Source organism: Schistocerca nitens, chromosome 6 (assembly GCF_023898315.1).
Source record: "Schistocerca nitens isolate TAMUIC-IGC-003100 chromosome 6, iqSchNite1.1, whole genome shotgun sequence".
Lineage (NCBI taxonomy): Eukaryota > Metazoa > Arthropoda > Insecta > Orthoptera > Acrididae > Schistocerca > Schistocerca nitens.
Window position 1 is genome coordinate 420,866,190 of NC_064619.1, and position 15,082 is coordinate 420,881,271.

Sequence of the window (15,082 nt, forward strand, 5' to 3'; positions counted from 1 at the left end):
ATACAACAATTTAAGACAACATAAAGCTTATTATCAATGAGCAAAAGTAATGAAATGATGATTGAGCTTGATCAAATATAATAAATCTTTTATGGGTTTGCCTTCTGCTACAAAAAATCTAATGTGCTTACAAAGCAGTTGGATGGCTATATAGTAGCTTAAGAAAATGAGTGGGAAGAAAATGTTTTACTCTTTAACTAAGTAAGCATAAAAAAGGCTAAAGATATAACTGAAAGGGAAATTAAATTAAATCACAGACTTGAAATGATTGACTTAAAACATACACGTTTTACTGTGTAGAGAAATGAAACTGAATTAAGTTTCACAAGATATTAATTTCTGCAACAGTATTAATTTATCAAAATTTGAAGGTTATAAAAATATTATAATTAGTTAAGTAAGTTATTTTACATTACATTCTTCCTCTTAGTGGGGAAATCTGCATTGTAACAGGTTGTTGCTCCTCTTCCCAGCAATCAGATGAAAGACTTTCATGCAGAAATGTTGTTTAGATAGTTAGCTTGTAGATAATCTCCACTATTTGTGCAGAGGCAATTGGATGAGATTCTGAGTAATAAGTCATAAGACCTAATGCTGTGGACATTAAATATGACAACAATGAAATACAGAACAGTTCTCTATAAAGGCAATTACATCATTTCAGAGTGAACTGGTGTAGATGTAAGCTCTCTTACAGCCCTCTACTCTCTGTAGTTGGAGACAAAGTCTAATTGTATAATTAATGGCATTGCACAGTAGGTCAATTGCATCAAGAAAACACAAGAAGGTGACGCAAATCTTCAGTAAGATTAAACAACATAGTGCTTCATTGATGAACATCCTTTGCAGTAGATTTCAACCCCAAATAAGTCAAGGATAGTTGCAGGAAAGAACTTTTGTGCAGTGTGCATTTGAGTCCTTTTTTTGCCAATCTCTAGAACAAAAGCTCAAGACTGTGATGGTGGTCCTCTGGAGTCACACTTGTAATGAAGACATCACTAAGGTATTATATACCATGTAGTAATTGGTCCATAACCTCAATATGGCAGAGGGCCATTTGTAGTACTGGCACTAGGTAAGCATGTGATGATGTTACCAAAGGAATTTGAAAGTATATCTCTGCAGTGTTGATTTTACTAAGTGAGGTGTGTGGACTGATTTTACAGAGAGTCCGTCAGGGGTGGTTGAGGATAAGTTTCCATATTAGTTAGTGCATCTGTCATCACTTTGAAATCGCCATAAAGTGTTAAGGTAGCATTGGGTTTGTATATTATTACTAGTGAAGTGACTAGGGGAATTGGCATTATATATTTATCAGTGAGTCTATCTAGTTCTGCTTGCTCCACAGTCCAGGGCACCAGGTAACCTTTGAAGAAGTGCTGGGCACACATTGATTTAAGAATGAATTATCTTCCCTAATCCAGGAGAGAAAATTTTAGCATTTCTCACACACAGAATCTTTAATGAGAACAAGGCCCTTTGGAGTGCATCTCATGTACTGTTTCATGAACTGTAAATTCTTAAACATGGAAAGAGATTACTGCAAAAACACTGTCACTGTAGGGTCGCTACTGCTAGAAAATTTACTGGCCAAGTAACTTGGTTTTAAGTGAATAAAACTGGAAATTTTCCTAGAAAGGGCACCTGATGATGCCCACAGGTCCAAATATCTGTCTCATCTGCACCCCTAAACTTAAATTAGTAGGTTAGTATGGCAAGGACACAGAAGCACCAGTGTTCAAAAGTAACCTCATATGGTATTGGTTAATGAACACATCAAAGTACATTTGTGGGACTGTGTCATGAGACATTGGTACTTCCAGAGGTTCATCACTCAGATGATTTAATTTCATAGGTTGAGACGTATCTGCATTACTCTTGCAGCTGTCACTTTTTGCAACAACTGTGGCATGTTGTGCACTGACAGGGAGTCATTGGATGTGTGTCAAGTAAAACAATGTCAGGCATGGTTGTTTACAAGGTCATCTGAGCCATGGAGCAGATGGGTGCCCTGCCAGAGATAGTGTGGCATCCTACATGAATGGAGAGCTGGCTGCAACATCTTACATCATACACAAAATCTGGGCTGTACGAGTAGTTCACAGGCTTAAGTTGTTTGCATTACTTCTGTCAGAGACAGATTTGATTTCCTCAGTGCATGGTTCCTCACTTCCAAGACAGAAATAAGATGCACTATTACATCCCTGATTAGAGTGTTTACATAGTTATGCCTGCACAACCATTAAAAATGCAATTCCAAATTAATCCCTGTAGGGAGATGGCCCAGTCTGCATACTGTTGGTTGTGGTCATTTTTTCACTGCCAAAATTCTATTGTGGCTGCAATAATATGTTTCTTTGTAGCTAAATGTTGTTGTAATATAGAAAATACTGTAGACAATTCAAGTTCCACTGGTATCATTGATGTGCTAATTCTTGCATTATGTGATATGGTACAGGATTTTAGGACTTAAATAATGGAAAGACTATAAACACAGGTGGTATTAGCTCCTGACTGAGTATTTTGGATTAGAAGCTTTTGTAATTGCTTTCCTCTTGAAAACTCACATTCTCAGCTAATTACAAAAATGTCTGAAGTCTGTTTTGCATGCATTATATGTCCTCAGTCATCATCACATTTGTAAAAGCAAGCTACACCCAAACTAGTGGGGACTCACATTGTATTATCTACAATGAAAAATATGTACAGAATGCTTCTCAGAAACAGTGCTAGCTAATTTACACCTGTTTCCAAAGCAATGTCCAGTCCCTTGAATCAAAGTTCCAGCTATGACAAACATAGTCTGTGATATTAGCACCTGAGCCAAACCAGTAGTCCACTTACCACACAGTTCACAGATCAATTTACAACAAACTCAGACTTGTCCACTGCCAACTTATAAGCTAGGTTCTGAAGTGTTTCCATCACAGTCACTGCTCTTGGTAGTGACACCACAGTGATCAACTGTAACATTGCACCATCTATTCAGTTTCCATAGAGATGTTGTGAGGTGCCACTATAGTTAGTACGCAATTTGAGGTTGAAAAAGAGTCAAGCACTAGTGTGTCATTACAAAACCACCTGGAAACAATGGTCCATGTCAGCATAATTTTTATTCGCATAAATATCAATGGTTGTGTGTAAATTGCTAGAGTTGCAATGTTCATTGGTGACTAGAACAAGGAACAGAGACCATTAGTGTTGTCACTCCATCACCATCTTATCATGGTTGATAGAATATTAGGCACTCCCTGCAGGAGAGTAATTAACCAGGGTACCAATTCCAGAAATGTGATTTATCAATCGAATGTTGATGGTTCCCTTTACCTGCAAATCTTCTCTTTCTTTACTTGGGTCACTGCTTGAAATTGTGGTTCTGATAATTTCCTTTAGTTCCCAAAAAAATATTTAAAAAATTGACACATAAAAATTAAACAATGGAAACGAAAGGTTGGAATAAATATAATACTAGGAAAAGATAGATTGCTACTCACCATAAAGATGAGATGTTGAGTTGCAGGCAGGCACAACGAAAAGACACATTAGCATTTTGCCAGAGCCTTCTTCAGAAAAGAAAACATACAACATTCATTCACACAAGTAAGCACACCTCACGCACAAATGACCATCTTGAGCAGCTGGGACCAGAGCTGCCAGAGACATTCCAACATGGGAAGATGAGCATTTTCAAAGAAATCTATATCAGTAGAACTCAAAACATTGTTTGGACTTCATATGATAATGGGAAGTCAAATTTCAGAGAGTTCGAATGTATTGAGAAATGGCATTGAAAATGCAACTTCTGTTAGATATGTAGGAACTCTGAGAGCTTTGAGAGGTTGAAATCTCCCTGAGATCTCAGAGAGAGGATCTTTGGAGAAGAAAAAGGAGAGACTAGCAGTGCATTCTTGATGCTGCAGCAGTGTGGAGGCTCTGAAAATTTTCTCTGTGCAATAAAATGATTAACTTATAACCATGTCATACATTATTCAGCAGTGGCTCTAGTACGCCTTACTACGCTACTTCCACATTCGTGACCCCAATGTGATATGATGTGCCACAGTCGGTCCTGGTCCGAGGAACTGCCTTGGGGGCATTCGGTCAGCATACAAAGCTGACATCCATATGTCATTTGCCAAGATCCTGTACAGCAAAACCCTATTGCTTTCTGTTGATTTTACACAACCTATGTTTGACACAGTACACACTGACCTGCTGAAATTAGTGGATTGAATTTGTACATATATTGAGAACATGTACACGCTGCCACTGTCACCAAACATGTCGTTGTTCGTCAGGATCTTTGCCAGTATGAGTTCATAACGGTATGTGATGACATCAATGTCCAGCCGCCAGCCACCATACACGGGGCCTAGAAAAGTGCTGTCCTGTAGCAAAGAAACTGTCAATGTACTAGTGTGTGGTGCACCAATAACAGTGCCATTTGCGAGGCTCAAACCCTTGTGGCTCTACAGGAGAACCATAGACATTGGACCACCCAGTTCCATCACAGGTGAACAGACTATACCGACACCCACAACGTCACCCCTGATGCCAGCAACACAGTCAGCCACTCACAGAGCTACTATTACTATCACCTGTACCAGATGTCACCTCCAAATCACATTATGACCACATCAGTTGCCTGCATCAACTGCTGATGCAATATCACCTGTAGGCCATTCTCCAATGTAGCTCCTCCACATGGCACAGGCCTCAGATGAGCTCACCACCATTCTATGGCACACATCTGACACATGCCTCAATGAGAAAAAATTAACTTGCCCATTACTCACAGTGAACGCAAGCCACAGAGGTCCACACCCCCTGTGGGGGCACTGTGGGAACATCAAGAGCTTCAATAGGTCAAAGCCTCTCTGATGTCCCAGGAGGAGGATCTTTGTGGGAGAAAGAGCAGAGACTAACATTATATTCTTGATGCTGTAATGATATGGAAGCTCTGTAAATTTACTCTATGCAATAAAACAGTTCGTGAATAATCATGTCATACATCATTCTGTAGAGGTTCTAGTATGCATTAGTACCCTACTTCCACAGATAGCACATCCAGAGAAATATTTTTCCAACTGAGAACAAATTTGCACCTCGAAAACAAGATGGCTACAGTAGCTGACAATAAAGACAAGTTTTACAAAGCTTTGGCCTATATACTCTATCCTGTGTAACCTATATATACAGTTACCTGTAAAAGAAGAGTTAGCACTTGTTGGGACACGGATCCCATGCATAGAGCAGATCTGATAAGATTAGATTAGTTTTTCGTTCTATAGATCTGTGCTGAGGAGATCCTCGTGGATGTGGAACAAGTCAATTTTTTTAATTCTTTTTATGCTGAAATAACAATACTAATAGTATTTGTATATACAATACATCTTTTTATTTAGCTGAAATAACAATACTAATAATATGAGTATATACAATACATCATTTGTTTCTATTAAAAAATTCGTCAATGGAGTAGAAGGAGTTGGCCACTAGTAAGTCTTTCAGGCTCCTTTTAAACTGATCTTTATTTGTAACTAAACTTTTTATGTTTGCTGGCAGATTATTGAAGATGAGTGTTCCTGAGTAGTGGACCATTTTTTGAACTAAAGTAAGTGCTTTTAAGTCCTTGTGCAGATAATTTTTGTTCCTGGTATTGTATGTATGAACTGAGCTTTTTGTTGCAAAAAGAGATATATTATTTAGGACAATTTTCATTAAGGAGTAAATATACTGAGAGGCAGTAGTCAGTACACCCAGTTCTTTGAAGAGGTTTCTACAGGATGTCCATGAATTTACTCCACAGGTAATACGTATTACTCGCTTTTGGAATCTGAAAACTTTTGTTTGACTTGAAGAGTAACCCCAAGATATTATACCATATGAAATTATGGAATGAAAGTAGGCAAAGTATGCAAGCTTTTTCATTTTTATGTCGCCTATGTCTGCTAACACTCAAATTGCAAATACAGATTTGTTAAGGCATTTCTGCAGTTCTGTGGTGTGCTCCTCCCAACTGAATTTATTATCAAGCTGTAATCCCAGGAATTTAAGACTGTCAACATCTTCTATCTGCTCTTCTTCATACTTTAGGCATATGCTGGGTGGAAACCTCTTACAGGCTCGGAACTGCATGTAGTGAGTCTTTTCGAAGTTTAATGTCAATGAGTTGGCTTTAAACCATTTACTAATATCCATGAAAATATCATTAGCAGATCTGTCTAGAACTACACTCGACATACTGTTTGTTGCAATACTTGTCATATGCAAACAAAATGAACTCTGCTTCTGGCAGTGTAACCAATGAGAGTTCATTAATGTACACAAGAAAAAGCAATGGCCCTAAGATGGATCCTTGTGGGACACCACATGTTATTTCTTCCCATTCTGATGATGACTGATGACTTAATTCACTAGTCCCTTGCACTGACACCCTTTGTTTCCTGTTAGCGAGGTATGACTTGAACCATTTTCCAGCACTGCACATGACACCATAGAATTCTAATTTATTTAAAGGGATGTTGTGGTTCACAGAATCAAATGCCTTTGACAAATCACAGAAAATACCTGCTGCTTGTAATTTGTTATTTAATGAATTAAGTACATTTTCACTGTAGATGTAAATAGCCTTCTTGATATCAAGACCCTTCAGAAATCCAAACTGTGTTCTTGATAATATGTTATTTGTGCTCATATGATTGAGAAGCTGCCTGTACATTACTGTTTCTAAAATTTTTGAGAATGCTGGCAAAAGGGAAATAAGTCTGTAGTTTGATGGTACCTCTTTATCCCCTTTCTTGAATAGAGGCTTAACATCTGCATATTTTAGCCAGTCAGGAAATGTCCCAGTTATAATTGACTGGTTACACAAGTAACTTAGAATTGTACTAAACTCACAAGAAAATGCCTTAATTAACTTCGTTGATATTTCATCGTAACCACTAGAATGCTTTATTTTTAAGGATTTTGTTATGGAAGTTCTTTCTTTTGGTGAAGTGAGTGACATATTCATATACCTGAAGCTATTTGTAAAGGCTAGTTTCAGATATTCAAGGGCATTATTTACTGATCCTGACAATCCCATTCTATCAGTAACGGGTATAAAGTACTTGTTAAATAGATTTGCCACACTGTGCCCATCGGTTACTAATGTGTCATCTACCCTTAATGCTATTTGCTCCTGTCCCTTTCTGGTTCTACCAGTCTCCTCTTTCACTATATCCCATATTGTTTTTCTTTTATTCCCTGACATTGCTATCTTCTTCTTGTAGTGCATTTGTTTAGATGTCTGAATTACTTTTTTTAATATTTTACAGTATTCCTTGTATTTAGCTAAATCATCAGCATTGGAGCTATTCTTGGTTGACATTTTCCTTTTTGTCTTACAGGAAATCTTTATTCCTTGTGTAATCCATGGTTTTATTATAGACTTCTGTTTAATTTGAGTAACTTTTAGAGGAAAACAGTTTTCAAACATGGTACTGACATTGTTCATGAATGAGTTATATTTTTCATTCATGTCATGAGCACTATAAACATCTTTCCAGTTCATATCTTTGAGCAGTTTTCTAAAACACTCAATTTTTGGTTGATTGACTACTCTCCTGTACTCAGATTTAGCAGTCTTGATAATCTGCTTAGAATTTACATCTAAAACAAGGAGCTGCATGTCATGATCTGATAGTCCATTTATTACAGGTTTTATGATATGATTTTGTTCCTTTGATTTGTCTATAAAAATGTTATCAATGGCTGTCCTTGAGGATTTAGTGATCCTAGTTGGAAAATTTACAGTGTGTTAGATTGAAAGACAACATTACTAACTGCAGTAAATGTTTACTGGAAGATTGCATTAGAAAATCTGTATTAAAGTCACCGGCACTTAAAATTTCTTTGTTTCTTCCTGTTAAATAACCCAAAAGAGCTTCTAGATGATTTATGAATAGATTATAATTTCCTGCAGGTGCTCGGTAAATAGTTACTATTATTTAGGATCTGTTATGGAACTCTACTTCTGTTGCACATGCTTCTAGATGCTGCTCTAAACAGAATTTATTAATGTCAATGTTCTTGAATTTATGACAGTTTTTAATAAATGTGGCAACTCCTCCTCCATCCATATCTACTCTGCAGGAGTAGGAAGCTAGCTTAAACCCTGAAATGTCTAACATATCTATATCAGTAGTCACTTGATTTTCAGAGAGGCAGATTGTGTCAATTTGGTTAGATGAATTCATTTCATCAATACAAATGAGTAGTTCATCAACTTTATTTCTGAGTCCCGGAATATTCTAGTGTAATAAAGATAACTGATACTGCATCCTAATGGGATTATAACTGCTTTGGCGAAGATGAACTGGCAGTTTCTGATTAATTTCTGTTAAACATTGCTTAAATTGAGGCTGAATGCTAAAATCTGACTCCTGTTCATCTGTTTTCTCAAACTGAGTGTGTCTGCCGATCTCTCTTAAAACTCGTTTTCTTTCCCCCTTCCCTATCCTAAAAAAGGCATCCCTCTGACACCTGTGACCACTGGTATTTTACCACTTGTGACAGTGTCCCCCCTTAAGTTTTCTGCAATCAACTCAGACAGTTTCCCTTTCACATTGATGTAAAACAGTATGCGAAGACAGGACAATTCTATGAGGTATCAAATTGTACATGCCATATGGTAATAATGAACAAGCTTATAATTTTATTCTTTAGCAAATGGTTCAAATGGCTTTGAGCACAATGGGGCCTAACTTCTGAGGTCATCAGTCCCCTAGAATGTAGAACTACTTAAACCTAACTAACCTAAGACATCACACACATCCACGCCCGAGGCAGGATTCGAACCTGCGACCGGAGTGGTCGTGTGGTTCCAGACTGTAGCCCCTAGAACTGCTTGGCCACTCCGGCCGGCTATTCTTTTGCAGGGAGCTCCAACTGAATCTCAGGAATGTTTGTTGAAGGAATTTAAGTGTTAAGGACCAACAGTAGTTTTACAGTTAGGCCAGAGAGTGAAAGTAAAAAATGAGACGTTTTGTTCATTCTTTTTTTCATACAAGCTTTTCTTAGCAATGAAACAAGAAAACATTTATGCTGCTGGAACTGTCAGAGTCACCCATTTTCCAATTCTTTCCTAATTCTAGATGAGAGGCACTGAAGAAGGAAAGAGGATTTTTAGAACAAATTTGCAGCAGAGATGACATAACAGTGGTAAAGAAGGTTTACAACAATGTATGTGTCCTAGGTTAAAATTTTTATTGTATGAAACTGACACAGTTGAATGCTGGTGCAGGAAACAAAATAAATATGTTACTATTGATCAGCCAAAGATTGTGAAACATTATGAACAAAATTCCTGATATATTTTATTTTTAACTAAAAACATGGTGAATTTTATATATATTGTGTGTGTAAAAGAGTTCACATTTAACTGCACTATGCTTCTAAAATCATTAAAAAGTTCATGTAAGAGGCATTAGAACATTACAAAGTGTTCCATCTTACAGAAAAAAATTCAGTTCTGAAAGGGTTAGCTGTAGAATTATAACTCAAGGTTAAACATTTTATAAGTGTTAATAGTTGTTAGCTTTAGCTTTTGACGGCCTTTACTGTTTGTCACCTTATCTCTTGATAGCCTTTAATTTCAACTGCTTTGGCTGTGGCAAAAAGCTAAGGAGTAACATGTGTTAAGTATCATGTCTCTTAAGAGAGCTTTTACAATGAGTTCATATGCTCTTCCTGAACTGACACTGCACTCATATTCATAACCCACTTATTATTGCATAGTCTCCTTTCATTCTTATGACAACAAAGTGACTAACAACAAAGTTGCAACAGTTGGATAATATTGAGAAATGTTGAGTCATTTGTTGACAAGTTTTATTAAAACCAGAGGTATTTTAATATACAAAATTTGTACAGATCTGCATGGTATTATTGTATTCAGAGACAAATAAATGACTCTTTCGTAGAATAATACTATGATAAATTGATCACATTTGACTTGATTTACATAATGTTGTCTTTCACAGATGCCTTTGATTAAATGGGCCCAGAATCTAAGGAACCAAACCCTGAAGTTGAAAGCAGCAGCATGGAGTCCACCCATATGGATGAAAACAAACCATGATTTCATGGGTACCTCTCTTCTCCTGGACCAGTACTACCAGGCATGGGCTGATTACCATATAAAGTCAGTATCTTTCAATTTAATAATCATAAAATTTTTGTTTGTAGCTAAAGAGAAACTTGGGCCTAATACAACTGATAACATGAAAAAATGCATTGGAATAGTAAAACAGTAAAAAAGGAAACACAGATATTAAGGAAACAATCAGTTAGTACTAAATAGATCATTTGTTAACATTCATTTGCAGTGTTTAAGTAATATGTGAAACTTCTTACCTTAACTATGGAAAGAGGAGTCTTGTTCATATGTAATTTAATGTACTCGTACAACTATTAATTCATGAATCATGTTCCATAAAACATAGCTTCAGGTAGAACCTTCCAAGATGTGGATTGAGTCATCAAATACATTGCCGAGGAGAGGAGGTTGTTAGAATCTAATTAATTACTAACTATTGTAAAATTCATAAAATCTGTTTCTGCCTTGTCAGGCTACAAGTAATGCTGTACAATTAACCCAATACAGGACTGGAATAGAAAGTGCTGGGTGGGTGGATTGGGCAGGTTTTGCACCTGGGTCTTCCACAGGGCTATGATCCTTGTGGCAAGCGATTGGGGTTGAGAGTGGCACAGGGATGGACTAGGATGTTGTGGAGGTTGAGTGAATGATGGTACACCACTTCAGGAGGGGTGGGAAGTATCTTGAGTAGGATGACCCTCATTTCAGGGCATGATGATAGCTAACTCAAGCTCTGGTGAAGGATGTGGTTCAGTTGTTCCAGTCTGGAATAGTACTGGTTAATGAAGGGGCCACTCCTTTGTGGCTGGTTCTTGGGGCTGGTGGGGGGATTGGGGGTGTGGGGGGAAATGGCATGGGAGATCTGTTTGCAGACTAGGTCTGGGGGATAGTGCCTGTCTATGAAAGCTTTGGTGATAACCTCAGCATACTGAGCAAGGGTGTTTTTCACACTGTAGACACACCTTCCCCAGATGGCCAGGCTGTATGGGAGAGATTTTTTGGTGTGAAAGGAATGACCGCTGTCAACATGCAGGTACTGTTGGTGGTTTGTGGGTTTAATGTGGACAGAGGTGTGGATGGAGCCATCAGAGAGGAGGAGGTCAACACATAGGAAGGTGGCATGCTGGGTTGACAAGGACCACACGAACCGAATGGGAGAGAAGGTGCTGAAGTTGTGAAGGAACGAAGACAGGATGTCTTGGCCCTGAGTCCAGAGCATGAAGATATCATCAATGAACCTGAACCAGATTGGCAGTTTCATGTTTTGGAAAGCTAGGAAGGTGGCCCATAAAAAGGTTGGTATAGGAGGGTGCAATGCGGGAGTCCATGGCTGCTCTGTGGATTTGTTTGTATACCTTCCTTTCATATGAGAAGTAGCTGTGGATTAGGATAAAATACGTAAGGTATATAAGAAATGAGGTAGTGGGTTTGGAGTCTGAAGGATGTTATGAAAGGTAGTGTTCAATAGCGGTAAGACCATGGCCATGAGGGATGTTTGTGTATAGGGCGGTGGTATCAACAGTGATGAATAGGGATCCCACCCATACACTATGATTCCTCTACCTTTCCTGCCACCTCCAGATTTCTGCTTGCATCCCACGTGATAGTTGCATTCCGGCCCAAGATGCTTGAGTTGGTGGTTCTGTGTTCATGAGGTGTGCTTGCTTGTGTGTATGAATAGTGTGTGTCTCTCTTTTACTGATGAAGGCATTGGCCAAAAGCTTAATGAAAGTATCTTTTAATTGTGCCTGTCTGAAACTTGACGGGTCTTCTTTATGGTAAGTAGCAATTTGTGTTCTCCTACATTGTTTACCTACCTGGAGTTTCAATTGTTTGATTATATTAGACCTAACATCATTACAGAGGTAAATTTCACTTTTCATGTATTTCTTTGTTCATCATAGTATCATACTGTGAAATATAATTTTTGTTACATTCATTTTTCTGCATATCATATTTTCATTTGTAAATTAGATGCTCTAATAAATTTTAGTCACTTGCTTCATTATGATTTCCCAACATTTCAGATTCTTTGATGCCTACAAAGAAAATGGTATTGAGTTTTGGGCAGTGTCTACGGGAAACGAACCAGCAAATGGTATAGTTATTGTAGTAGAGATTAACTCACTTGGATGGACACCACAAGGGCTAAGAAAGTGGACTGTTGAAAATTTGGGTCCTTCACTGCGTGCTTCCCAACACAGCAATGTTAAGATTCTTGTTCTTGATGATCAACGTCCCTATGTGCCTTGGGTGGTAGACAAGGTATATACCTGCAATAAAATTTATATATTTACAAATTTTACTTGGAGTCATGAGTATAATATATTGTGTATGTCATATACATGTGTTTTAGTATTACATGCACTATTCATTACAAGAATCAATAGTACATATCAAAATCATTACAATATTTACAAATATTAGCATCACAAGTATAATTAATTTACAACCAGAAGCAGTCCTAATTTTTATAAAACCAACGATCTTCCTACCATATTTACATTTTTATAAAATTGCATTTTTATTCATAAAAACCTTAAAATATTTTATGTCTTATTTCCTTCTCATCCTATCTTGTAAGTCGTGCCTGACCTGGGGTTCTGGATGACTTTTCCAAACCCTCCCCATTTCCCGAACCTCACCAGACCTCTTTCTTCAGCTCCCTTTCTTCCTCTTCAACCCTTCGGCCAAAAGAAGAAGCCACTGGTTCTGAAAGCTTGTGAATTTCCATAACCCTTGCATGTCTGTGTCTTCCTGCCACCACTTACTTAGTACATGTTTTATCTGTCCAGTTATATTATGTTGTAAATATACTTAATTTGTGTTATTTTATAAGTCTTTGAATGAATTTACCATTTTTTTTTTAAAAAAAGGATGTTTGACGTGAAGAGGCAATGGTTTCCTGTTTCCAGAGACTGTGGCAGCTTATTGTGCCATATCAGTCACTGATGTATGGACTCTGGTCTAATTTTTACTTTTTTTCTTTGTCTGAAGGAGAATTGTAATTGCAGTTGGTGTTTTTGACATGTATATTACATTTTATTACTTCATTTTGCTAACAGGCCAAAAAGTACTTAATTCATAGAGGCACAAGGAACAGACTGTGAAGTATCTGTGCTGTATGAGATCTTCATGATGAGATTCTCTTATGTGGAATCCATCAATAAATTTATCTCCCTTTTTTGTAGTAGCAGTACTCTGTTAAGTTGTGTGTCTGCAGCATACACCCATACTTCAATTTAGTAATTAAGACAGGGATAGATTATCCCAAATACATAATTTTCATGATTTTTAATGTACAATTTCTGACTGGCTTTACTACACTCAATGTAGTATGGCTTATCCATCAGGGATTTCGATCACCATGGACATCAAGGAATTTACAGTTGTCCACTTCAGCTGTAATTACACCACATACATCATTTACACTTGAGTAATATGAGTTGCCAGTTGCAAATGTTAGAAGCAGTGATTTGCTTACATTGACTTTTAGTCCCACATCTTGGAAATATGTAGCCTATTTATTTTTAATACCCTGTTAGCTGCAGAAGAATCCAGTTCTTCACAGTCTTTGCCATAGAATAAGACTATGTTTTGTCAGTGTAATGTATAATGTTTAAGTTGAAGAGAAATGCAGCTATGAAGTTCGTTTACAAAAAAATCCAATGGTGCAGAAGTTACATATCATTCCATCTCTCTTTTGACAACATTATCTAAAGTCTTGGAAAAATGACTGTCTGCCAGAACTGTGAAGTATCTTGACAGCTTCCACATTGTTTGTAAAAACCAGTATTGAATTCAGAAACCTACTTCTGCATTTAAAGTCATATTTAAAGTGACAAATAATGTTTTGGAATACTCACACAAGAAGACATTTCTGTTTCACATATTTCTTTCAAAAGTCTTTGACTTTGCCAGTCACATGACATTCCTTGAGAAATGGAATCAGAGGACAAGTGAGTAACTGGCTAAAATCTTAACACAAAGGCAATGTGTGTGTGTGTGTGAATCTACATTTGTCCTCCAACAAAGCAAGCAACTTACTTCAGAATATTTTCAAATAACATGGCCACTGTGACTATTAACAAATTGCTCACTGGTCTACAGACTAATGCCAGCCAGATGTTTGCAGATATTCTGAATAGGTTCACAGTAAATTTGCTAACAATACTCCACAGCAAAACCAACTACATCCAATGCTATGCTGAGCATAAAAGCCAACAGGAGATTCTTACTGCACCAGAAGGTCAGTATATATGGAGAGAGTATTGGTCAAAATTCCGAGGTGTCCATATAAATTCCCTGGTCAAAATATTAGCCACATCTTAAAAGAGCATACTGTACCATGTTACCATATGACCCTCCACTGCAGTCATGGCAGTGAAGTGGTATGTGTAAGGGAACCAGCACACTGTGAATGAAGTTAACTGCTTTGTCAGTGTATAGTGCACTCTCCATTGGTCTACCAGGAATAGTGTACCAATTGCAGTTATGCAAAATTACATAAGAATGGTGGTTGTAAAAAGATTCTAACCTTACTGGGACATACACAAGTGTAATGTTTTATCAACGACAGTTGGTATAAAACGTCACAGGAAATGCTGCTGTTCACTGAATTCACATCCAACTCAACCAGTTTCCAAATAAAAATCACAAAGAAACTGCTTGAAATAGACATGTGATGTCAGTTGCCCTGCAAAAAACCATTTATCTCTGAGCCGTATAAAGCCGTATATCTTCAGTGGTCCAAACAACACAGAAACTGGAGAGTAGCTGACTTGAGGCATGTGATGGGGTCCAAAAAGTTGCTATTTAACCTTTTTAAATGCTGAAAGGTGTTGAGTGCACCAACAACCAAATGAGGCATTTTGTCTATGATGTGTTTGGGGTGTAGTTGATGATGAAGGTGCTTCTGTGATATTTGATATTTTAGGATAG

General features: G+C 37.4%; 1 protein-coding gene across 1 annotated transcript in view; it reads left to right on the forward strand.

Moving 5' to 3' along the window:
• The window catches only part of LOC126263744 (lysosomal acid glucosylceramidase-like), a 229,193-nt gene that overhangs the window by 105,950 nt on the left and 108,161 nt on the right, over positions 1 to 15,082 (forward strand). Inside the window, exons 6-7 of the mRNA XM_049960927.1 lie at positions 10,026 to 10,186; positions 12,169 to 12,406. Coding sequence (XP_049816884.1) covers positions 10,026 to 10,186; positions 12,169 to 12,406 — 399 coding nt within the window. The remainder of the gene's footprint in view (positions 1 to 10,025; positions 10,187 to 12,168; positions 12,407 to 15,082) is intronic.